General features: G+C 42.2%; 2 protein-coding genes across 2 annotated transcripts in view; one reads left to right on the forward strand and one right to left on the reverse strand.

Moving 5' to 3' along the window:
- Positions 1–15,751, reverse strand: part of lrmda (leucine rich melanocyte differentiation associated) — a 241,689-nt gene extending 225,938 nt beyond the window's left edge. Inside the window, exons 1-2 of the mRNA XM_053876068.1 lie at positions 15,527–15,751; positions 14,530–14,630 (exon numbers count right to left, since the gene is read on the reverse strand). Of these exons, the coding sequence (XP_053732043.1) occupies positions 14,530–14,630; positions 15,527–15,580 (155 nt within the window). The 5' untranslated portion in view covers positions 15,581–15,751. The remainder of the gene's footprint in view (positions 1–14,529; positions 14,631–15,526) is intronic.
- Positions 15,752–20,758: 5,007 nt separating this feature from the next.
- Positions 20,759–23,464, forward strand: znf503 (zinc finger protein 503). Its single transcript, XM_053875235.1, has 2 exons — positions 20,759–21,361; positions 21,535–23,464. Exons 1-2 carry the CDS (start codon positions 21,098–21,100, stop codon positions 22,936–22,938), a joined length of 1,668 nt encoding a protein of 555 aa, XP_053731210.1. The 5' UTR covers positions 20,759–21,097; the 3' UTR covers positions 22,939–23,464.
- Positions 23,465–27,572: the final 4,108 nt, after the last annotated feature.

The raw sequence follows: 27,572 nt of genomic DNA on the forward strand, positions 1-27,572 counted from the left end.
AACGTCGAAAGAAACCTAGCTTTACTTCAATGACTCGGATTAGGTTATGAACAAACAAATATGGGTCCCGCTGTCAAATAAGCAAATATTGATGTGCTCAAATATTGCAATACCTGATTGTGTGATACAGTCTTCATGTTTTAAGCCGGGTATAATGCTATTTAATACATAGATACTTGTTTATGCTGCTGCATTTGTGACGTGCTTAACACTAATAATTCTGTTGATTAAGGGAGCTGTTCATTCCTCTGTTGGACTCTGAAATTTAGCGGAAAGTCTGACTGGACTGACTTCATCACAATATTTTTTTTTTCATGAACATAATATTGTAGTAGGTTATATTATTTTCCCTCCTTGAAATGAGGGCTCTTGCCATCAAATATTACAATACATTGTTGAACAGTAAAATATACAGCAAATACACAGCTCGACTGTCAAGCTACACACACACACACACACACACACACACACATGGGCATCACCAGTCTCGACACCCCAAGCCAACTGCACCCAAAAATGGTCAGGGCCAGGTGGGTTATTCCGGTCTCTTTCGGTGGTAGTAATGCCGAAATCATGATATCTATCTGACCCAGACCACTCAGTGGAAATATGCTTCCTGATAAGGACAATCATTCGACCATTGCATCAAAACAACACAATATAAATACAATGTTTACTTTTTATTTACTTCATTTACAATAATTTAATTGAGTATAATAGTTTGAATACTGGCAAATGCAAGGGCCTTTTTTGGAACACCTCGCCACTCAAACCATGATTTCACAGACGTTTTTTGGCAACACACAAGTGCTTTCTTAGACGTGCCATAGTTTTTAAAACATTATTGTCACAAGTCATGTCAAATAGAGTCCAAAGATTGCTGCGGGTAAATACTCATGCAAGGAAGTTGTGTCTGTGTTTTTACACACCTTTTTGTGTAATTCCGTCTTAGCATCTCAATAACTGTGCATGCCAGCTCATACTTTTCTAATTTCAAATTGCTGCATGTGTTTTTCATGTGTATTTATAAAAAGACAGGTATACGGAATATGCTCTCTGTTTACTTCAGAATCACATCGGTAGAATAAGTCACAAAATCCAAACCCTTGCATCACCACCCAAATGACCACAGAAGCCCTCTTGCTTGCGGATATTCTTTTCACTTCTAGCTACCTCGAGCATCCTCCACTGACTCCTGCACTTCAAAAACACACCTCATGAAAAAATCAGGAGCCCTGTCTGACATGTGTCCCCGTGCCCTCATGGCATGCCAACACCAAAGACCCGCATTGATTTTCTGTAACGCCGGGTCGGATTAGCCCTCTGCAGGGATTAGCTGCCTGTGCACGGCCTCGGGGTTCGCTATAAAACTAATAATTAATTTAAACAGCCAGACCCATGGAAGGATACGCTCACGATAGACTCCAAGCATGAGGGGCCGAGCGTGAGTGACAGGCGATCCCACTGTAGATAAGTAACAGCTGTGTGATTGTGGTATATATTATACACCAGGCTGTTAACGTATGAATGTATTAACAGGGCTTCAGGATCTGTATATGTAGTCATGCATATACCAGACAAAGAAAATTGTATTGTACTGTAAATGACGCATAAGGACTAGCTTCAAAACGATCCCAACCCACTACAGATTAAAGGTGACTTAAATCTGTGTCCCAGTTCGGAGCTGGGAATGACGTCTAAGTTCAGTGCCTTCCAGTTATTGAAGTCGTAAAACAAGATAGTGACGTCCATGGAAGTATAAGAGGAAAAAACCTCTGCTTCTTCTTTACGTTCAGGGCAACCATCTAGAATTGCATATTTGGGGTGGCGAGGATTCTCTTACTTTCCGACTGGAAAATCCTATTGAGCAGCGTCACTGAAAAAAAACGGCCTGGTAATGAACTCACAATGAAGTGTTCCACTACTCGTATGTACAACCCAGTAGAAACGTGTTGAACCACTGGACTGATGGCCTCCTGAAAATTTCACTGAAATACTTTTTGAGTTATTTCTGTAAAAGTGGATATGAAATGGATATTATTAAAGTTATCAACAATAAATCTTGATTCATTTTGCACTTATACATCATTAATAACATTGCGCAAAAAATGTTACGAGGGTCAATTCACAGACTCACAACAGTTCACTTTCCAACACTTCATTTGATGAAAAATAAAATACAATTATGGCAAGAAGTGACAGACCAAAGTGTACGCTGACACAAAGCTTCCACCAGCTGGGAAACAAAGTTAGAAACCCCATTATCACTCAAACATAACTCACATCAATCCCATTTGTCCCAGTCGCCAACATTCCTGTCAGCCATCTTTTGTCTGCATCCGCCCAGCAAACAAACACACCAACAGCCAGATGTGTGTTTACCTCGCAGTCACAAAACAACGCATTACAAGTTCAAGTGTTTCATTGTCTGTTATCACCCCCGTCTCCTTCCGAGCCCTCAATGCGGTTTTCCATAGTCAGAGAAGCTAAAAGGGATTTCTTGTGCTCTTCCAGAGACTTTGATCTGACTGACACACAAACGGGCCTCAGATCACAAGTCTGCAGACCCTGTTGGGCCTCTCCGCCTGGTCGGCTTGTACATGTACAAGTTATCCCTAAGAGGATACCTTTCCTCCTCCCTCTACACTTCCTCACTTCTTTATCCCTTCTTCTTGCTCATCTTTTGCCTCCTCCTCTTCCTTTGCTATTTGGTGTTTTGAAACATCTGAGTACAGGAATATTCTGAGCTGTGGAAGACCCAAGGGGGGGCCCGGATCCAGACAGAGGAAGAAAAATAAAGAAACTCCACAGTGCCCCCGGTACAAAAGCTATCTCGCTTCGCACCACTGGGGAGAAACTCTGAAACATCACCAAACGTCTGGACGGACTGAGAAGATCAGAAGCCCGTTTGCTCTGTTGTTCACAATCTCACTGTCAGTTAATGGTGCAGTCAGCCGCTCACTGTGGAACCGCTATCATGGAAGTCAATGTATTTTTCCTTATAGACAGACATGGTTTACGAGGGAAAACTGCGAATAAAGGAAGCCGCGCTACACAAGCAGCGAGGCCCAGAATTGAGGGATTGTTCCTTGTAGTTTTGCAGCAAAGATATGTCAGCAGCTTGGACATGAAACATGCAGTCACTGTTTCTTATCTGAATATGTCCCTGGTTGTGAAAGTGAGGCAACAGCTTACTGATGTCTTGCAACGTGTCCGACCATTAAAACATATTTCCATTCTGATGGATGTCAGATGTTGCCTTATAAAACCCCATCGGTTGCCCGTGATAACTGAGCTCATTCTCATCCACAGTTTTCTTAACTTATTCCTCATGTTTCTCAAACAGAAGAGGAAAGAAAGGCCTGTGAATGCGGCGAAGAGAAAGAGACAGACAGGAGTGCAAGGCTTGTTATCTACCACAAATCAGAAGGGTAGTCAGTGGTGTGATATGAAAGCTGGAAACACTCAGGAAAAATGTTCATTAAATGGAAACGGGAAATAAGATACAGGCGGCTGGTTAGCTCACTGGGTATTGAGTAGGTAGTTGTTGGTCCAGTTCCCACTGATGTCACTTGCTGGGACGCTTGGCACAAGGTGCTAATCCATTATAAATCGGTTTGGAAAAAACAGTCATTTATTATAATGAAAAGAAGATGAAGAAAGAAAGCATGTCAAAACTAACGCATCCCATGATGATAAGAGCGTGAAGGAGGATTAACTGGAAAAGATGATGCTCAAGAATCGGAATGACAATGAGATAGTAGCTTTAGAGACTCCTCTCTTAAGAATAGGCGAAATTATATTATCATTATCAGGATCACAGATGTATCATGATGTTACAATATGTAAGTGCCAGATAAAAAGCATATATAGATCAAGTTTATAGTTGATCAAATGATCAAAGCTTATTGTCAGATGCAACAAATTCGATACAATGATCCATAAATGGGGGACCATTACTTACCAAATTGGCACAGGTGTTGGGGGACGGGTACCATGATAAAATATTAAATTATAAGCAAGAAAGACTGTCTCAAATACATTTCCCTTGATAAAATATATTACTCTTATTTATTTCTTTAATAGCGTATCTTAAAAAACGAAATTACTTTGGCAAGTTTTAGGTTTTGAAATCCAAGTTATCAGGGTTTGTAAAATAAATAAAAAAAACATACATAAATAAATAAAAAGAATAAAAACTTTTCTATTTTAAGAATGTTCTGAAATAACTGCAAAGTTAAAAAAAAAAAATAAGAAAAATATGAGGACCTAAAGATTCATTTTTTTTAATGAGTATTCAAAAATATAACATAAAAGTTCCTCCAAAAAGCAGGGGAGAAAAAAAACATTCCAAATATATATTTTCAGATGTGCAAATCTCTGTTCTAAACTAACAAAGTGTTTATAACTTCATAATGTTGCCTTAAGTGGTACACACACATTTACGAACTACAGTATAGTGACATCTTTAATACTAATCTTCAGTTACATTAAGTGCCTCTGAAACTCGCACCATTTAGTTGCAGAACATTTAATTCACAATATTTATGATTCACAGCAGAAAAGACGTCGTTCAGGATCTAATAAGAATAGAAAACCATGAATAAGCCCGACCCTTTCCGCACAACATGATCATATCAAGTCTTTATAATCACCAAAAGGAAACGCTTTTCCATGGCTGACATTTCAAATGAGAAGGTCCAACCACTTCATACACCTAAAGGAGTTAAACATTGAGACATTTATTGTTCCTCCCTGGAAATTCAAAGTTCAACATTAACGGCAATCATCCTCTCAAACCTTGGCAGCGACGCATGCATATGTCTGTCTTCACTCTTCACCTCGTGGACTTCCAGGGAAGACTGAGTGAGATTGAAAACCATGAAGTGACAGAAACTGCCAGGACCATACGAGAGGAACCGGCTTTGTTCTCCTTGCCAAAGCAGACTCCAAACTTTTTTTGTTCTTTTTTTTCCCCATCTGGGACTCAGCCAAGGGAAGTGGAGGAATGGCTGGCTCGCTCCGTGCTCTGTTCTAATATGTTCCATGCCTTCCAGTTGCTTACATCATCAATCTGCGAGATGGCTAAGTGTGATGGAGTGAATATAAACAGTTCATGAGGTATGAGCTGCAAGAGACACATGCGGCGGGTTCAGAATAACTGGCTCCATTTTGAGGCCAAAAAAAAAACTTGGGGAACACATGAGGGAGGAGGTCACCATCAGTTGTGTTCCTTGAATAATAAAGTGTTTGTGGTGTGATAGATCAAATCAATCACATATTCCTTTCTCCACTTTATTATTGTCCAACCTGCTTAAAAACACTTTTTATAGACCACTTTTCTAGCCAGTTTTACTCTTCTGAGGTGCGAGGTGCCAAAAGTAAACTCTCCCCTTCCACTGGCTCTGATGTAAGACATCGACGGACGATGCTTTGCTGGCCATCTCCACCCCCAATGGAGGGTGTCAAAAACAATAATCCCTCCTATGACCCTTCAACACCTTTAACTCAATTCTTAGCCATGATATCAACAAACAGGTAAAGAAAATAAATGAAGTCATGTTAGAGCTTTGCTCCATTTTTGTCTCCAATGGTCCGAGGCTTTAGCTCAGACATCTTGCACCAGCCACTTCAAAGATTGTAGATTATATTGAATATGTTCGTACAGCCATTCTGGGATGATGTCTTGGTTGATAACACAATGGAAACGGTTCAATGCCAACTGGGCGTGCTGAGAATTATCGGGTCAATTAGGGCTAAATGACATTCACTATGCTTGTTATTTAAAGTCTGAGTGTGAAATTGTGCGATATGGAATCTGCCTTAGAAAATAAAGAGACTATTGATGAGCTTGAGAGCTTGACATTGTCTGGTTCTTGATCTGTTGGGTCAGTCGGGACCAAGCTAAACGAGAGGAACAACCTTAAAGGGGCAACACACTTAAGGAAAGTCAGGTTGTTTTTGCCCCATTTGGTCACCAACACCAGATCATCGTAACTCTCATTAGAACATCCTATAAGAATCCTGATGTGGGCCGGATGTACTCAGAGATCCGTTCCACATCCACATCCGTTCCACATGGTGTTTGAACAATGGGCTGCATTAAGTACATAGCTGGTTTGCCAGATCCAAAACGGATGTGGGTTAGATCTGATCTGGGGTAGCAACATCAAGTTGATCCGACCCGGATCTGGTACTGACCCATACCACATTCATCGCAGTTCCGGCCCAGATCCAGCAAAGCACGACAGTTAGATTCCAGATAGCAGCCAACTCAGCATTGGATATCCGTCTGGCAGCTCCGATATAATAAGAGAGAATTCATTCTCATCTTATCCTCATTTGTGGCGTCTCTGACAGATACAAAAATCAAATAATATTTTGAAAATCCTGACGTGTTTGGCCTCCTTAACAGGTAGCTCTACAGCAGGACTTCAATAGCTGTTTAACATGCCACCACAGTGACACTCAACCTCATTCAATTACAACATTCTCTCTAGAAATTGTTCTTTGATTTTGTCTCTTGTCAGCGCCACTGGATGCTGGAGCCAATCCCAGGCTTCTTGAGTGAGACGGTGGAGACATCCCCAAACAGGTCGCTAGTACAGATTACAAATAACAACAAAAGTTATAGAAAGTGAATTAACCTTCTATGGTTATGACCTGCCATTTTCTCTGCCTGTTCTTCTTCAGATAGACAGCTCCAACATCTCCATCCATGTGGTTACTATTCATGACAAAAGGTGTGTAACTGATTTACAGTCAAGCATAAGCATCTCCCATTTAAACTTCAACACTGAATATTGACAGCTCAATGTCAGATTTTATAACCCCACTTTTGTACAGGATTTTAATATGCACACCCTCATGCCAGAGTCTCGGTAGACATTGACTCGCCCCAAATAGCCGCCCTGTTAAAGCTGTTGTTAATGAATAATAGATCTGACTTTTACCCGCTTCTCTCATATTTACATGTTTTTGGGGTGGAGGAATTTGTGTAGTAGTTGTAAAGTATTTAATGAAATATGTAGGAGATTAAAGATCTCGGCCGGTCCGAGCGTGCTGTGCATGTTTACCCGGAATCAAAAGACTTTCTGTACAATCTAAATGAAGGCGACACATGGCAAGAAAGAAATTGTTCGTCCCATTTCGGACTCCACAAAATGACGCACTATTATGAGTGCTCAACAGTGAATTCATCCTCAGTTAATGGAAGTAACAATATCACCGGAGCAGCTCTGAAGTCGGCACAAGAAGAAGTGGGACTGTAACAGATGCCAAAGCAGCAACGAGGAAAATGAAACCGGTGGTCAACATAAAATATTAAAACCGCATGCTATCAACTTTTTTGTTTAATGATGTAATGGCAGCTCACTCGGCTTGGAAGGGCAATGAATTAAGATATATTTAGTGGGTGATAATTGAAAGCCTAGCCGGAGTCATTACCGCTGACAAGTTTCTAAATAATACTCAATAAATCCAGTCTCTTTAGCAACGGTCCCAACGACAGCTGCCAGTGCACAAGATATAAAGTACAGAAACAGAATCTCTTTTTGTTTCTTTTTTCTTTTCTTCTCCTCCAAGACCTTAACTCTCCGTTCCTTCTCTCCGTTCCCGGGCCAATAAAATGTCAGCTTTTATTCTCCTCCTCCGGAGTGTTGGCGTTATGTCAGCAGGCCCTTCTAAAGCTCTGCCACTGCAAGCTGAAGGCCTGTAAATCTGCGTGTCAGAGCCTCGCCATTCGTCTTGGGATATACAATAAAAAATGTGACGTGGTCGTAAAAGGAAAAGCACCGCTGCCCAGTATATATAATGTGAACAATAGGAACATAAAGATGTTCCTTTCCACTCAGAAGCCACGGGACGGCCAGAGATTGAAGAAGAATGTTCCAGAAGGTTGATGGAAATCCTGAAGGGGATTAATAGACTTGAAGCTTGAAGTTTGTTGTGGGGAGAAACACTTTTGTTTTACTCTGGAGCAGCAAAGCGGATGTATGTTGTTAAATAATACGAGAAAAGCAATGAAACAGTGATGTCAACACTGCATACAGCGCTCCACATACTATACTTTAGACCAGAGGTGGGCAGTTAAATTTCCTAAAGGGCCACATTATAAACTGTGACAGTAGTGAGGGGCCATCATGCCAAAAGGAAGGCGGCGATGACTAAGAAACATGACGGGACAAAAAAAATCTTACGTAACAAAGAACGAACCATGCAATGGAAGCAAAGATATTAAGTGCAAATATGGCATGAAACCTATAAAAATATTGCATTTATTAGGCAATTATGCAATTTAAGTTGAATATAAATAATGAAACTAGAGCAAAAATATCTATGAAATATTAAAAGGAAATTAGAATATATATTTTCAATTTTCTTTTCATGTATTTTGAGGAACAAAAAATACTCACTAAAATGGCAGATGAAAAGAAATTTAAGTCCTGAACATGTTATAATCATTCTTGAAATAGTAATGCTAAGAAAGAAACAAGACAAAAAAATAGTCCAAAAAATGACTACTTGTCAGTTGTATAGTTTTAGTCCGACCTCATGAGGGCCGCAAAAACACAGGAAAAGGGCCGCATATGGCCCCCGGGCCGCACTTTGCCCAGGTCTGCTTTAGACATTGTATTTTTACATTCTGTTGTATTCTGCAACATCAACTTGTCAAAGCATCAGAAAGAAAAATGCTTGATTGTATTTCAGGTCTACAGCAAACACTCCAAAGACAAAAATGCACAATCCACAGTCTCAAAAGAGATGTGAAACTTTTTGACAAAGGTCTGCATTGTAAGACGAAAAAGGAACTCAGTCAGATGTCTTGGATTCCAGGGCTATGAAACTCAATCACAGAACTCCAAACCAACCATGTTTAATCAGATGTACAAGTTAGAGCGTGACCCTTGGCTGCAACAAGACTTAAATGTTGCAATGCATGATGGGATTTGGCAGTGGTAAGGTACATCCACACAAAATACTATTGACAATCTACAAAAGCGACAGATTTACATGCAAAGCCAATGTAGAGCTGTGATAAGATGCAACAAACTGCCTCAATACAAAAGACAGTATAGGGGGGACAGAACTCAGGCAACTTGCTCTTGCAGTAACCTGAAGAACTTGATGGAGGAACACAAACTCAGCACTCAACAAGAAGAAAGGTCCTCTGACAGAAGTGACAGACCAAAACATTCTCACTCCCATGGCATAGTACTTTGGTAAAGTGAGCTTCTGCCTCCAATACTAAGTTGACACATCAGGTTTACATTTAAAGCACATGTATCGACAGAGGATGGGGATAAGTAAGACGTAGGACCGCGCTCCCTTTGGTTTTCGTTGAATAATGTGCCCCTTGCTATTTAAATCCCCTTAAACGCCCGTGTGTTTCTGTCAGTAAGGAGGAAAGCCATGTAAGGGGTTATAAATAGCAATATAAATCCACGGAAATAACTATGCATCAACATGCAAGATGGATGGCTGCCTTTGTCGGCACTATCGGATGATAAAGTCTTCCTTCACAACTTCAATATATTACGCCACGGGAGTGAGGATGGGTTGGATGGACTCAGAAACCGAGGGGCCTCTAAATAATTTTTAGTTTTCCATTTGCGTCTATACTAGCTAAAGGCCAGCAATTCTGTCTCTGCAATCCGCTACATTGCTCCCAACAGGATTTGACTTTCACATTCACATTCCAGATTCTCCAACACAATCCGACTCCCGATTCGTCAAATCGTGACTCTGAAAAAGTGATCTTTCCATCCTAGATTGACACAGATGTCAGCCTTCGGCATTGCGTGTCGACGCATTAGGCTTTCGATTGCACCTTCCGCAGCACATTGTGATACCGTGGGCAGTGCGTTTCGGATTTCAGGTTAATCTTGGGATGGTGCTCCTTTCGCGTTGTATATTACTATGAGTCACTTGGTCCATTAAGCGCCTCAAACAACCATTCAACGTTACACGGGAAAGGAAAATCTTTTTACTCCATTGATGCCACGCAGATGGCTTCTGCATCAACATAGGATGCAAAAAGTCACTTAGTCGCTATTTGATGGGATGGTCAAAAACTCAACAGCCATTTCCCCCAAGACTTGACCACTCACGCTACACAAGATTTGGCAGGTGACCCTTTCAGTCCTACTTGCAGTATGAGTCCCATGACCCTTTTCTGTGTCCTCGGATGAAGCTACCAATGAGCTCATCGATGCGATAAACCAGGACATAACCAGTAAAGATGCGCAAGGCAGGTTAGGGAGGCCATCTTGCTATGGCAACTACTGACAGGAAATACCAAAAGACACAATAGACAAATCCAACGGATTGACCCTATGTGAAATCCTGGCTTGATTTCTGCTTATTTTTTCCCACCACTACGTGAGAAGCTTCATCTGGGACTTTGTGTATTGCATCTTTATACGATTTAGAAATGTACAGACCTTAATTCTATAAATGATAGCGAGTGGGATTAAAAATAACACTCAACTGCCACGCTCTTTTGGCATGTAGGAAAAGTGAAGTGACAATTTACCAAGCAGAGTAACAAAGTTTATTTTCCGGCTGCTTGACACATTTGGCAGCTGCCTCTCGAGGAAATTGATGTGTAAATCACTGTCACCCTCAGTTATTCCTCTTCACAATCTTGTCAGGGAAAAAAAAAACAAAAGACGATTTCATAAAAGTTGATGGAAAGTTTTTTTGACGTAGTGACATGTCACTTCCTTGAATAAAGGTGGCAGAAATGGAAGCGGAAGGCTTTTCCCCACTCTCTCGACATTTGTTTGACATCGTGGCATTTTTAAGTCGCTGCAGGGTCGTGACGGATCAATAATCTTTTCCTTTCAATTTGGATTTATCATAAAAATATGGTCTCTCTGCTGACTCCGTTCAAACCACCCCGAACAATTCGAGGAGCCTTTGAAGCAATTGGAAATTCTATTATAACCTGCAATTGGAGACATGGGGGGCACAAGACGAGTCATCCATTAAGCTTAACTTTCTAAACTCGTCTCGCTACTTCCCACGAGTAGAACATCATTCTGAAGAGATATTTCTGATAAAATTAATATGGTTATTCCCCTCTCAGTGCAAGGGATAGGATTCCAAATATCAATGCCCTTGACTTGAATAAGTTATTTCCTGCCAGACCATGTCCCTCTCATCTTCCTGGTTTAAAATCTCTTAAGGCTGGAGGAGCGCGGCGCCCTCCTTAATTTATGAGACGCGGATCCGCTTATGCAAGAATATCGGCCTAAACAGGCTTGATAGATCGGATATGGAATATATTTTCTCTGCAGAACAGAGCACCCCAGCAGTATTACAAGACCCACGCACACTGAGCTCCCAGTTAAGTGATTTGAGGACTTCATACTGCCAACGTTTCATATCCTCTCCTCCTAACTGACACTTTATCTGCATACCAGCATCCCTACAGATTGAACACTTAGGCAAGACAATGACAGCCTCTCTTCCTGTTGTCACTTCTCATTCTTGGACCGGTGTAAAGCTCCGTACTGGGCTACTGCTGGTAAGAGATGTCACCCCCACACCTCGCTCCACAATCAAACCTACCTAGCTGGGACAGAAAAGGAGCGCTTGATGCCTGTGACACTCATTTGTCAATTAGCAGGCCCCTTCCTGTGTTGACACACAGCGACTTGAAAGACTGAGCGCCGGCGTGATGAATTAGGGGAGACAGATGAGTGAGGCATGAGCGGCGGAGTAATACTATAATGTTCTTCAGATATGAATATAAAATGACACGGCTGACAGGCCATACAAGGTTCTATTTCATTTTTCAGTGTACCCGGCCTCCCTACTTTGTCTTCTTTGTTCTCTTTTCATCAGACTACTTACATCTCATTTTGACAGCCGGACGACATTTAGAGCACTTTCGTTTTAAAATTCATCTTAGCATACTTGATTTGTCATTTAAATGCAAAACGTCTGACATCCCCAACATGGCCTGGGTGAGCACACGCACGCACGCACGCACACACGTATGCAAACACACCAGTGGTCATAATGATCAGGGAAAGCCTGACAGATGGATGTCAATAATAAAACAGCATTCATTAGATTTGGCCAGCGTCAACATGCAGCCATTTGCTTGCGTTTATCCGTCCTTCATAAAGTCAAATTGAAGTATCATACCAGGTTTTGAAGTCGCTTGGCTTCTGAAGACAAGGCGGCGGTTTTAGGCACAGGCAAAGGAAACAGCAGAGCAGACAGGCATGGTATCAAAAGGCAAAAAGGTGGAGTCCTATCATACCGCTGTGAGCGGAGTTGCACCTTGTGGGACCACTCTTACTGACCGGACATAGTGTACCAGAGGGTGTAGGATTGGGGGTTTCAAACAAATGCACAAAGGGGCCATAGTTCCATAGTTGCCAGTCTGTTGCTGCTTGTTCGGTTGGAACAAACACCTGCATCCACTGCGGCCCTAGATCAGTGTGAGACCCCTGGTAATGGGGATGGTACAGGGGACAGGTCTTGCCCGGGCTGGGAGATTTCCAAGTAGAACAGCCACCGACCATAACTTGCTTAGTCAGTAGTGCCAATCCAACTGCATCATTCTGAAGCCTTCAACCTTCGTAGTATCAAATGAACAATTCTGTCACCACAGACACATGGTATATGAGCATCAGTGGACACAAGTCCACACAGAAGTACAGAACATCACCAAATGGTGGAAAATAATAAGCGAAAATGGGGAAATAAGGATATCCAATTATTTTAAAGTGATATTTCAACTGATTTCAAACTACATTTTTGCCCCTTTTTCCTTCTTTCTGAGAGGACAATAAAAAGGATCATCCTCCAACATCCACAGGAGGCTGTGATGGCAGGAAGTGCAGTGCTTGTGTCTTTTAATAGTCTGTTACTGTCCGTCTTAAGCGCTGTACTGCTATAAAGCACTTTATACCGGCTGTTAAAAAGCCAGTCAACTGGAATGAGCTTCATCATTGTTAATAAAAGCTAATGTCCCAGTTGTTTTTACATGTTTACATGAATGCGACAAGCAGGCGCAACTCAAACATCTCATGACTGTCATTCCTATCGTGCCTAGTCATTTCAGAATGAAAGGGACAGCTCACATCTAGTCATGGTAGATTGCTGCCGAGCGTCTCACACACAGACACACACACACACACACATCCTCCATGAACCTCCATAGCGATCACGTGGGTTGTAACAGATGCTGACACGCCATCACACAGTGGAATCATGTCGGCACAACACATGCCCACTCAGAGCACCATGTGCACACCTGACCTGGAACAAAGTGGACGCCACGACCGCGTCCACGGCTGTCCAGAGACAGGGATCTCTCCGCCAGCCAAACTTCTCAACACATTGATGAGACAGAGAGACGGCGTAGCACAGAGACCGCACGGTGTAGGTGTGACAGGTCGCTATAATAATTCCATCCTGCCATTACCTGCCTAGCCACTCAGCGCTGTGCTCACAGCGACACAAGCGCTGCTCTCACCCACACACACAGACACATGTAACACACCGGGGTTCAAAGTGACGCCAGTAGCTTGTTTCTCATTGTGACTCCTTGTCAGGCAGGCGGATCATCGATGTCAGCTGTGCGGACAGGAATAAGCTTATTTGCCACAACAGACTCTGGCAATGTCTCGCACCAGATTTGAGTCCGAGGCATGTAAAGTACAAGAAGTACCTCCAAGATCCGCTCACATGCTCACACAGAGACACAACAACAAGGTCATGGAGTTGAATGTCTTCAGCACTGTAAACAGCCAACACAGACCAAAGCAGGCTGGAGGACCTGAACGCATTCATGCAAGGTGAGCGGCAAAATATAGCTAATATATTCACTTAGCTGTAACCTGTCAGTCACATTCATGAAATACACGTTCAACATCTGGACAAGATGGGACCTTTGTAGATCAGCCATCTACAGGACAATGTTCTCTCAAACACATAGCCACTATGGTTAGCTGAAACGGTGATGGGATTAGTTGTCTCATAGATATCCAGGAAGTATATTTGTGATTATTCGTTTTCGTCGAAGCAAACTTTCCATGTCACTTGTGGCTCGTGGTATGCGACCAGCTCAAACATGGACTCTGCAGTAGATGTAAATAAGCCCAATTGAAAACAGATAAATGCACTTAGATGTGATGGCTGAAAACTAAAAACTAATGAAACCACTTTATGACCTGCCAGTCCTGAAAAGGCTTCTGAACAAAGGCGCCCTGCAACCCATCATCTCCACTCTTTAACATGCCACATCAGCTCTGCTCATCCTGCTGCTGAAATGGCAGCCCCCTCTGAAGCAGCTGCCTTCAAGTCCTGACTGTGGCATCTCCTCCCTTAAATTAGCATGTCACATTTATCGACCGCACCTTTTATCCCGGCCCAGCGTGGCATTGGCAACCGCTCCTGAGCTGGCTCTACTCTTTGATTCAGACGGACCACCTAGAGATTCCAGGATACCCGGCCGAATCTAAAGATGCCTTGAGACAGGACAGCGGGTTTAAAGAGGAGAAGTCTCACCTGAGCTGGTTGAAGCTCAAATCCAATCGTGTGGCGAAGTGGCCGTACGTGTTCCCGAGGAACTCTGGGATTTCTTTGCAGTCGTGTCCGATGAAGGAAATCTGAAAAGTAGTGTCACAGACCAGTTTCACAAATTATCTTAAAAAGTGCCCAAATGAAATAACATTATTCCAAGAACAATGCAGCCCCTGGTCCCGCCACCATAGCTGTAGTTTCCAGTGAATTGAAATTGAGATACTAGGAACACTGCAGCAATATAGCTTAAAACCGTCATCTGTTCCACCACAAATAAACCCCCCACATCTTTATCCACTTTGGTTCTACAACACAGAGAAGCAGCACAACTGGCAATATGTCATCCATGACAGAACAGGGTGTCAATGAAGTTTCCTCACAATTAGAAAATTGTATCGCACAACAAATAGATAGACATTAGATTTGTCATATCCTACTCATATTGCACAGCAGCAATGAATAACAATGGTTATATATTACTTCTAATTTAATATCGGTTAACTACATGCGGTACTTACGTGACTACAGTGTATAAAGGTTAATTTGATAACACAACCCGGAGTGGTTTCGTTTTCATTTGCTTTCCTACTGTATTTGCTCAAATGTTAAGTCAAATGTAAAGGGTCTGTGGGCGAGTTTATTCAATATTTACATCTGTAATACCTCATTTCTTAAGTCGGAGTCATCATGTTTTGCACACCAAATGCATTTGCATACAGTGCAACATATGTTGTTTCTCCTTTATATTGTTGTGAAGGTGTATTTATCTCAATTTCAGTACAATGAATGAATGAATGAATATGTCCCGGGACAGAAGGAGGAGAAACCACGTCTCCAGTGTGGCTCACAGTGGTGAGTCACATGACGTCAGTGATGGCGAAGCAAACAGCACCCGCGTTATTTTTGTTTTTGGACGTATCATTGCACAATTGTTGAACAAAGCAAGCGATAAACAGCCCAGAGTAGAGCTTCAAAAACTTACGTGAGTCCCATTGAGCGCCACCGGCGGCTCGTTGTGTTTCATAACTTTATCCATAACAAACGAACGATAGTCCGCTCAAACCGCGTCGTCGGAGGGAAATATGAAGGTTTCTAATCCTGGTCCTGCATGTGGGAGGAAGGAACTCCTCGACTCGGGCATGCAGTGGCGTTGTCGCTGGATTTCGGCCGATAAATTTGATCTAGTTTGGCAAATGACTTTACAGTTTCCGCGTGTCGCGTGTGTCAGCTGACCTGCTCATGTGCGGAAGTGAGGAGCCGCTGCTGCTCAGCGTGAAAGCAGATTTACTCCTCACGCTGGAAACTGACACGGAATCAATGCGTTGTATAGTTAAATAACTGACATGAAGTTAGTTTGAGTGTCTAATCTTCAAAGGAATACAATACAATCTGCGTGAAAGATGGATTAAATGTACACACAGCGACATTATTGTCAGTTTTGAAGCGTTTAGATCGCTGTTTTAGTCAGACTTTTGCTTATATATCATGTTTTTTGCAGACTTGGAGATAGCTGGCATTTAGTATGTTTCCTATTTGTGTCGTGGTAGGGAACATGGTGTTGTTGTGTCCTTCCTCACATCTGTCACATCACCACATCCATGAACCACCATGGTTCTTTTTCCATCCATCTCCAGCTTCCTACATATCTTTCTTCTCCACAATCCACCTGGCACCTTAGCTATGTGTCCAAACTGCTCAGGTTTAGCACACAAAGACTAGACAAGTCATCCATTCATTCCACGTCAACATTTGTCCCAGCTACACAGCCTTAGAGCTGTGGGACACCGTGGACAGGGTCCTAATCCATCACAGACTGCACTTATAGACATGTTTTTCAACATTATTTCCCTTCACATTCTGACCTCTTATTCCAACTGAAATGCAGGTCAGTTGTTACAAGCGTTTAATTGATGACATCCCTTGTGACATCAGCAACTAACGCTGGTTCTTCTTAGACAGAGAAGGATTGTACTGTATTTTGTGCCGCCTTTAGACCCAATTCTACGCTGTAGCACATGTCAAACTCATGGCCCAGGGTCCAAATCCAGCCCTTAGAATAATTGTATGTGGCCCACGAGAGTTCTAAAAATATAATCCACAAAAGAAAACATCAATATTGTGAACGTCAGAGAAAACATCAAGCCTCAAGAAAACAGAGGTCACGAATATCAACAGTTAATCTGATATAATAGTAACAATTCCGCCAAGGTTACACAGCAACATTTAAAAGTTAGACTGACACCAGGCTGCTTATGACCTTAAGTATAAATCTTCCACTAATGACTGAGGCTGTTTTAAGTTTTTGCCTCGTGTATAATTTAGTTTTACAATCCTGATGTAGAAAAAGCCTCATGGGCAACAAGACCACTAGACAATTGGTGAAGAGAAGACAACATCATTGCGTATAAGGAGGCTTGCAAAACCCATGAGCTTTAAACATGCTAAATTTGTTGTCTAAAAGAGAGATTCTGGTAACTTCCCATCTTAGATTACGGCATTGATAAAAGTGTTGCACTAGCAATAAAAAGTTGCCTCACTGGTTCCTCTTCTGTGACAAATCTTCGATCGCTCTTTGCCGCAGCACAAATCCATTCAGTTGTGTTTATTCTACTAGTGTGTGTGGTGACCATGTCAGCCATGGTCTCAAAACCGCATCACCATCCCTCAAACTCAGGACTTCACTTCAAGGTGCCGATCTCAGCCGCAGTACAATGAGAGCAACGGTCAAAGTGAGAGTTGAGGGAGGTGCCAACACATCTTCCAGTCAAGGCAGCGATGAAATCTTGGGCTGACTCCATGGTAAACTTAGTTCTGAATTGTGGAAAAAGGCCACCTTGTCATATTCCAACGTCTACCGGCAAAATTGATGCACTTCGACTAGTTAAACTGAACAGCAGTTGCTCTATTGTGAGGTGGTTGTCTGGAGTCCCAGCTACACCGAGCAAAAACTAGGGGACACTCTGGAAAGGCTGAACACGTAGTGCTTATTGGCAGTCATTAATAGTCATTAAACAACAGTGCAATCATCCAAGACTCCATTACAGTTGAGACTGAAGCTATTGATTTAATGCAGATGTGAAATGGATTCAGTGAGTTAGGGTCAGATGTGTTAGGGTCAGCTGTCCTTGTTAGTATCAGAAATAAACCAACTCTTAATGACAGTTGTTTTTTTCTAAAATCTAAAAATGGAGCAATATTAATAATAATTAATAACAAATTCACTTCTGAACTGCAGCGTCTTCCGTTTCACAATGCCGCCCCTGTGACGTCACTAGCCACCTCCCATTCATGGAGGAGAGAGAGGCGAGGAAGGAGAGAGCGAGAGCTGGAGCTTCAGTCTCCGTCCCGACTTCCGAGAATCTCAAAACTGGATTCATCCAACTAGTGTTTGTATTTTAACATGTATAGACGGACTGCTTCCTAGCGCTGTCACACTACCGCTGACGCCGGGATTTATGAGTAAACATTGAGGTCAGGTAAAGTGGTGATGAGGCGGACTTCGCTTAGCGTCCAGAGGATTTTTCTTTGAATGTAATACGTCCAGTGGGTCGATATCGATTGTTATTAAAATGTATTGGGAGTGCTTAATAATGTATGCAGGACTTGAACTTGAAGTTGTGCTCGCGCTCTCAGTAATGCTTTAGAGCGACTTTTTAAAAACGGGATTGATGTCATCATGTTAATAAATAAATTAATTTACACATTTTTAACATGTATAGATTACAATTCTATAATTCTAGTCTGTTTAATTTTTTTATGTGTTGTTTTTCTTTTTTTTTTTAATGTGTTTGAATACCTCGAATATGGTGGCGTGTGTTCCAAGGGGAGTGTTTTCGGGGTGTCAGGAGCCTGAGATCACTCCTCAGCGGACATTAAAGAGGGTTTTGGAGCTGACAGTTGAAATTGATGGTCGTCCTTCTTCGCCCTAATAACTCACCGGCTGACAGCCAGCGCGTTATCAATCACACAGCATGCGCAAAAAACATCCAAAATAAAAACTTGGAATATAAATAACGCGCAAGCGCGAGGCCTTCTGCGTTGCGGTGTTGTTTCAGAAACACAAATAAAGTGTGTTAATCATTAACAGTGAACCTAAAGCGGGATAAAAAAAAAAAAGAACCCAAGCTCTCCTCGGCCCTCCACTCCTGGTTTTCTTGACCTGTCAAGCCGATTATCTCAGAGAGAGATTAATGGTCGAGGCGGGTTTGCAATAATAATCGTTTTTGTTTGATGTGACAACCTTGATTTACTCACAAACTGATAGACTTTTAATTGAGCGTCTCCATTCGGATCGAGATGAAAGCCGCAGCGATCGCCCCCAGACTCAATACTGATTAGCGATCTCAACTGGTGAACAGTTCACTGCCTTTTTTTTTTTTCTTTTCCTGCCTTTACTTTTAGACCTGACGCACCACATAACCTCCACCTTCGAGAAAATTAATACTTTGCATCCAGTTTTAATAAAAATGAAGTCAACGTGGATGGTTTGGGTTTTTTTTTTTTTTTTTTTAAATATTTCTTTTGGAACAGGTTTATATGATATAACATAACATAACACATAAGGGAATGAGTCCATGTTTTATTGTTATGAATAAATATGTATGTTGTAATGGAATAAATAGAAAATAATCTCTCAAGAAGTTGTATGTAGGAAATGTATGTATAAAAACACACAACACATTCAGGAGTCAAATAAACTAAAGTTAAAGTATTATTATTAACTTTTTTTTTACACACGCTATTGTATACTGATTTAACCTGTATACATTCTATGCATAAGAACGTGGTGAGATATGCATTGCATAGTTAATGCGTAATAATATTTAAAATAAATCATTACAGATCGATAGTTTGAACATCTATTTACAGACATAAATAAACAAGTTCTAATATAGTAAACCACTTGCCAAAATGTGTGTTGAAGACAATTGCACACGTAATACATAAATAAATAAAATATAATGATTGATGATGATTTTAATAATATTTTTGGGGATAAATAAATGGCTAGTATCAAGCTACGCTGCGTAACATGAACCCAAATGCATTTTCGGATCCTCATGAGTGCGCAAAACACTGTACTATATAGTGTAATGAATAATAAATGACGAATTTAAAAACGTATATTTGTCGATATTCCCAACCTAAAAATGACAATAATTGTGCTGTTTTCTTTATCTAAGTTTTATCAACTTAATTCTAAGTAGAAGTTTCATACTACAAATATCCATGACATGAACGACTATATTGAAACCTTTATTTATTCTTCTGAATTAAAACATGTTGAGTATATATTTGGGCGTTGACTATTCATACACATCAGCACACTTTCTAGAGCTTTGTTATTTATTCATGTCATGTGAGGCCTTTAATAGATTAATTGAGAAGATGTCACAAGCCTTACTTCATTAAAAAAAAAAAAAAAAAAAAAGTTGCTTCATGCTCTGTGGGACGTCACTTGTTGTCAATCCTCCCCACAAGATACAAATGTGTCCTAACTCCTGAGCGATGTCTTTGCTGTAAAAGGCGGGTGTGCGTGTGGCAGAAGAGCCATTTGTTGTCGCGCTGGCATGTAATCAGCCACAATAGCTGACATAAATCAAGGGCAGGATTGACAGCGTCTGACAAATAACTGATTGATTGCGGTGGAGCAGAATTGACACTTGACGGAGGGGTGGAGATAGAAATAGAAGGGCGGTGTGTATTATACTGAAAACATGTGACATCCACGTCGCTCCATCACTACATCGCTCTATTCCTGTCAACGCTTGTCTGTTCAGGCGAGCGGTTGGTCTTGTGGATGCCTCGCGCTCCGGAAACGAGTTCGTGTTGTTCTTACGTCCTTCGTATGGATATGCTCACATCACATTGGGATACAACACGTTTAGCTAGACGTACAAAACACAAATAATAATCTAATATTTTGGGATCTTTAATTCGTTTTTACGAATTTCTTTAGTTCTACATCTGAGCATGTCGGTTCGGGCGGTCTAGAAACACAAGACTAGTGATGCTTTGTTGATGTTCAGTGACCCGATATGTAGAATTATAGATGTTTTTCGATAAGTCCGGGAAATATTTAGTAGACAGTAAACGAGCTTCCGATTCAGCGCAGTGAAGAAAAACACCGCGGGCGTCCACGCCAACCAGACTGCGCTCCCCGAGTCTCCTCCCCCGAGCTGTCAAAACAGAGGCGCTCACAAAGAGGAGAACGTCACATCCCCTTGACCCTCCAATCACCTCGGGGTCCCATTTGATTGGAAGGCGGCAAAGGCTTTAATCTCGGACTAATTCAGATGCTTTTGAAGTGAACATTTCTACCAGTTGGAGCTGCGGGAGTAGAGGGAGAGGACCTGCCGACTGACGCACTGAGGAGACGCAGCGCTCATGGTGCCAGACGCGGATCTGCGCTCTCCAGCCGCCGCCACCCTCCAGGATTACTGATTTTTCGACACTTTCCTTTTCCTTTTTTGCTGCTTATTCGAGTTTTTTTCTCTCTTTTTTAAATGAATCTGAACAAAGCGTCGCCGTTTAACTCCCTGACTTGCGGGACATGAGCACATCGCCCTCGGTGTCTGCTCCGAATAATCCGAATAATAACAGCAGCGATCGCCTCCGCGCCGCCTGGGAAAGCAGCAGTTGTCGGAATAGCAGCTCCAGCCAGCCCGTCCTCCACCCAGAACCTCCGTCTGACCCAACACGGCAAGCGAAGCGACTTCCTATCAAGGTTTTGAAAATGCTCACCGCACGGTCGGGACACATTTTGCACCCGGAGTACCTGCAGCCGCTGCCGTCTACTCCGGTCAGCCCGATCGAGGTAAGAACATGACATTTGAAGTCGATTTAAGATCATTGTAGTGTGCCAGTTATTTTTATTTAACATTATCAGAAACGCGTCTTATTATTAGAAGACCCTGAACGCGCCATAAGACTAAAATGTTTTTTTCAGAAAAGGGTATTTTAAGTTGATATATCTGTGTTTTTGAACAGCTGGACGCAAAGAAAAGTCCGCTGGCTCTTCTGGCTCAGACCTGCTCGCAGATCGGCAAGCCGGACCCGCCGCCCTCCTCCAAACTCTCCTCCGTCTCCGCCAATGGATCTAGCGAGAAGGAATCTAAATCCGGTCCCTTAAAGCTGAGCGACATCGGCGTGGACGACAAGTCCAGCTTCAAGCCCTACTCCAAGCCCTCCGACAAGAAGGACTCGTCGTCCTCCGCGGGCGCGGAGAAGTCCGGTTTCCGAGTGCCGAGCGCCACCTGCCAGCCGTTTACGCCGAGGACCGGCAGCCCCAACTCCTCCAGCACCTCCGCTTCCCCGATGCCGTCCGAGGTTAAGTGCAGCGAGCGGGACGAGAAAAAGGAGAGCGACTGCAACAAAGGCGGCTCTCCGGACGGCACCGGAACCACCAGTCACAGCAGGATAAGCGTGAGTTGCGGTGGGATTAACGTGGAGGTGAACCAGCACCAGGAGACCACGCACGGCGCGAAGGCGACTTCCACGTCGGAGGCTGTAACTTCGGTCAGCTCCGCGTCTGTGCTCGGATCTGGACTTGTGGCGCCGGTGTCTCCGTACAAGCCGGGCCAGACTGTTTTCCCGCTGCCGCCTGCAGGCATGACGTACCCGGGGAGTTTAGCGGGGGCTTACGCCGGGTACCCCCAACACTTTCTCCCGCACGGTGGGAGCCTGGTGAACGCGCAGCTGGCCGGCTCCCTGGGCTGCAGCAAGGCGGGCTCCAGCCCGCTGGCCGGGGCTTCTCCTCCGTCCATCATGTCCGCCAGCCTGTGCAGAGACCCTTACTGCCTGAGCTACCACTGTGCCAGCCACCTCGCGGGGGCAGCCAGCGCCAACTGCACCCACGACTCTGCGCTCAAGTCCAGCTACCCCCTCATGTACCCCACGCACCCCATCCCGGGGGTCCACTCCTCGGCACCATCCTTCAGCGGTCACCCCTTGTACCCCTACGGCTTCATGCTCCCCAACGACCCCCTCCCTCACGTGTGTAACTGGGTCTCCGCCAATGGACCGTGTGATAAGCGTTTCTCCACCTCGGAGGAGCTTCTGAACCACCTGAGGACTCACACAGCTTTCACCGGAGCGGAGAAGTTAATCTCGGGGTACCCGGGCTCTTCTTCGCTGGCCAGCGCCGCGGCAGCAGCCATGGCGTGTCACATGCACATGCCCCCGTCAGGGGCCCCCGGGAGCCCAGGGACTCTAGCTCTCCGGAGCCCGCACCACGCACTAGGACTCAGCAGCCGCTATCACCCCTACTCCAAAAGCCCCCTGCCGACCCCCGGCGCCCCGGTCCCCGTCCCCGCTGCCACTGGTCCTTACTACTCCCCATACGCACTGTACGGCCAGAGACTGACCACAGCGTCCGCGCTTGGATACCAGTGAAAACTTTATCAGAATGCAAATATAAAAGACTTTTATAGAAATGGGCGGGATCCGTGGACTGTATTTATTTATATTTCAGCTTAAAAGCTGCGAGATGGAGTAAAAAAAAAAAAGAAATATTTGAGCAACTCAAAAGTGCATTAAAAATGAAACACACACACACACACGTTAAATTCAAAAGTAAGGGTTTTGATTGTCTTTGATTGTATTTGTTCTTATTTAAATGTCTCATCGAGAAGAAGAATTATTAATTTACATGCATGTTTGTTTCTTAAAAAAAAACAGAAAAACTGTCCACGTTATTTTTCAGGTGTTGGAAAGAAAATTGGTATTTTTTTGTATGTATTCTGGAGAAAATAAGAAACAGTTCTGTTCCATAGAACTTCGTGTGCCTCATTTTCTGAATTGTTTCCATTATTCACGTAATTTTAAGAAATTGCTGCGGACGGCGTTGTGGTCGTCTTGCAATAAATTTTTGAAACGTAAAAATCAAAATCTAGATTTAAACGCGTGCAAAAATGGCTGATTTCATGGCTTAAAGTTTAAACCAAGAGTTTATTGGTTTCGGACATGCGACTATATATATATATATATATATATATATATATATATATATATATATATATATATATATATATATATATATATATATATATATATATATATACTTAACGAATTTCAACTTTTCTCGACTTCTCGATAGAATTTTAGGAACTCGATCAATTATTTTTATTCAGAATTGTCGCGCAATTTCTCAAGGTAAAACAGAGTACGCATTTCCGTCATGAAAAAAATGCAAGTGAGGGAATTCTTACTTAACAGAGGACTAGAAGTTGGGTTTGTTAAATTTAGGATGTTATAATTGTCAAACACGCCGAATACGTTGAAACACATGTATCACTGTGTGTATTTTAAATCGATTAAACTGGCTGAGGAGGTTTTTTTTGGTTAATCGTAATTTAATTTAACTTAACTCATTTCTTCTTTATTTTCAATTTGGAAATTATGACTTCTAGTGTTGATGGAAAATATAGCTTTGTCATTAAACATTTTATCCGTTAACAAGAAACAAGAATGCTCGTTCCAAACTTCGACTCCCAATTATTTATTAGCATTAATATTTCGGCTTTTTTTTTTTTTTTTTTCTTTCAACCTGCGGCGTCCTTCGACTCGCATGGCCACTCTTCTGTCTGTTCGGTGAGTGTTGGGGTCCGCATGCGTCCTAAACTGATGTAATGACGGTAAAGAAGGAGCAATTTCCATTTTTACCCACATCACGGTGGCTTCGCTCGGAGGTCCCCGGTGGAAGGCAATTTATCATGCGCCCCTCCCCCGGCCCTGTCACTGGAGGAACAGGCAGGCACATGTGTGCATGAATTACCGACCCACCTCCCACCTACCAGCCCTCCTCCTCCTCCTCCTCCTCTTCACCGTGGAGAGGTGACACGCAGGAGGGAAAACACGAGGATTAAAGTCTGCAAGAAAGTGCATATTCACTTGGTCCATCACGGCCGACTCCTTTTTGGGGAGACTTGGAATTAACATCAGCTTTTGCGATGCTTGAGGAACTTTAAAGTATCAGGAATATATTATCTATATATTGTGAGTGAACTTTCCTCATAGATTATTAGAATAAATAAATATACTAGTAGAAAAAAATATATGCCCTGATCTAACTTGATTTGTCCATTATATTGAATGTGATTCCACCTAGCTATTAATTCGTAGCCCCCTTGATTTATCTTAGATAATGAGAAGTGGAATAATGAAAACAATAATAAAAGTAGATGAATCCAAAATATTTACTCTCAAGAGGAACAAACGTACATCATCAGCGGAAAAGTTCAGTTTTATACGTGTGATTCAAATAACTTCTGATTTCATTCTTTGATATCTAGTACAACAGTTACAAAATATAGAAACCTTTTTTTAATTCAAGTTTTACACCAAATTGGTTAATGTTCAAAGATTTAATCTTTGACATCCATACTATTCACATAAATAATCATTAAAAAAAAAAAACAGTCATAGAGTCATATTTATACACTCATCCTTCTAGAATATCGATTGTTACTGTTAATAGCTATCGGTGTGCTCAAATGACTTCTGGCTTGTCCAGTTCCCTTGTCCATCATTTTGCTGTTAAGGTAAAAAAAAAAAAAAAAAAAACAAGAACTGTGGTTGTTTTGTCAGCCGAGCAGTTTTGTTGGTTGTCTCAATACAATTCAAGTCATGATCTAATCAGCTCCAAGGGAGAAAGAGAATGACCTCCTTCAGGGTTCACACTATAGAAGCAAACGTAGCCAGTCGAACCCTGACCCAACATTCAGGATGCCATCGGATTTTCTTGCTAGTACATGTAAAATAGTTTTTCATCAGGTCACGGGATACTGCCAGTTTTTTTTCTTTTTCCTTTTCCGGGTTGATGAGACACGACAGTTGGAGCACGCGGTGGAGTATCCTGGACGGTGAATAGCTCAGCGAAAGAGCGTCAACAATCCATCTGTCTCACCTCGCTCAGTTTGCATCTGCAATATTGTGTTGTTTCAAGCCCTGCTTGAAGAGAGAGAAGGAGAAGTTAGAGAAAGATTGCGGAGAGGGTGAAACTCTGCGACACGTTGTAGGAAGGAAGCGTGTGGGAAGGGCTAACACTGGAAAGTTTTTCATTCAGTCAACAAAACTTTCAACAGAAAATGCAGGATTTGGACTCACTGAAGCCGTGATTTAATAATATTAATATCAATAGTAAATCAGTGCACATATTTGTGACAGTTCCGTAGTGCAACTCAACAAGTAATTACATCAAGATGTCTCAAATAAACCAAAAATAAAATCATTCAACTATTTGCAGACTGACTCGCATGTAAGTGAAGCACCACAAGATGTCACTGGATCATACACATGTCAGTATTATAAGCTAAGCTGAGCCATTGTTGACTCAATTTTATGATAACCTCAGTATCACACAGCTCAGATCAAAGCAAAATATTGTTAGTTATTGATACAAATTGAATGAAGACAAAGATAAAATGGAGTAAAACATGTCGACTCCTGTAGTTTAGATCATGGTTGCTGCTAGTTTCTCTTTATACAATTTTGGGCTGCCGTTTAAGATTCTTGCTCCAGACCCAGTTGGAAACCTGGCATGACATCTGGCCTGGAGGGGGTGGTGGGGGACATGACTCACACACCTTCCAACCCCCCTTGGAATTACCACCACTAAAGCTGTCATTAGCGGCTGTGTGGCACAATATAAAGAAGCACCGTCGTCTGCAGTGGCGCGTCTTGACTTTGGCTAACAGCTGTGTCAATAAGGGGAAGCTGCAATAATGTTCCAGATATGAGTCAAAGAACAATGATTATGTTTTATGTGTTCAGTTGCGCACGATGATCACTGGAGGCCTATCAATGAGTCCTTCATGCGCGTTTGATCTGTCTCTTCGTTGCAATCATGTTTTACGAGTGGAAAAGACAGTTTCTTAATTATATTTATTTCAGCGTGTCGCCGTGATCTTGACATTTACACGCAACTTTACTGTACATGTTCACATCTCTCAAGTATGTTCTCCGGCTAGAATTAAGTGTCATACGAGCAGCATTTTCTCAGGGTGATTTATCGCGGTGCTTGCTGGAGCAAGGAAGCCTTAAAATATCATAATAAGACGTTGTGAGATCAAAGAAGAATTTAAATATTTGATCAGCCGGTGACCCTACAGGAGGTGATCCAGATATCAGACGGATGTTGCAATGAAGCATGTCATCACATATCACCACAAGTGTGAAAAAAAATTGTTTTGGAGCCAAAAATGACTGGAAACACAGCTGTTTATTTTTACATCTCTACAAAACATTTCCAACTGAATCTTTTTTCAAACCATATACAGTTGTGGGCTAAGAAAAATATCAATACACTGAAATACTGCGATACTTCTGTTTTGATATTTTAGGTCCACTGTATCAATATTAAATAAATAAAGATAAATGCTTGGATATGTCAGCATTTTTGAGTTCACGGAAGCTTCTGTCAACTGGTTGGCAGCAAGTAATTCATCACCTTGTAATAGACAAGATGTGCCATGTTAAAGTCAACACGATAAACAGACAAACTCAACTAATGTGGATCTGGTGGATGCTACTTACACATTTCTAAATGCATTTGTCGCAGTTTTGTTTTGTTTTGTTGTTTACCAATATTACAATATGTCTCCTTTCTCACTATATCGCAATTTATTGCAATATATAGCAGTATAATGCAATATATCGCAATAAATCGTATCGTCACTCTCGTATCGGGATACGTATTGTATCACCGGATTCTTGGCAATACACAGCCCTAATACACAGTTGAGGCAGGACAAATCTGCGGCACTGAGAAAGTCAGGGGCTTTCACACTTTGGACAAATGCAGGAAATGACGTGAGCGGTGGAAGTTTCTGCGGCAATAAAATAACTTGTCTAACTGGTATTTAGAAAGAAAATAACTTGACAACAGACACCACTAGCCACATCAACATTTGACAGAGAGTGGCTTTCACTGAACACCAGCTGTCACTGCTGACAAGGCATCTTCTTTGTTGCACAATGTGTTGCTCTCAAACAACGGTTTAGCACACACTGCCCCCATCTGGCCTGAG

Source organism: Synchiropus splendidus, chromosome 9 (assembly GCF_027744825.2).
Source record: "Synchiropus splendidus isolate RoL2022-P1 chromosome 9, RoL_Sspl_1.0, whole genome shotgun sequence".
NCBI lineage: Eukaryota > Metazoa > Chordata > Actinopteri > Syngnathiformes > Callionymidae > Synchiropus > Synchiropus splendidus.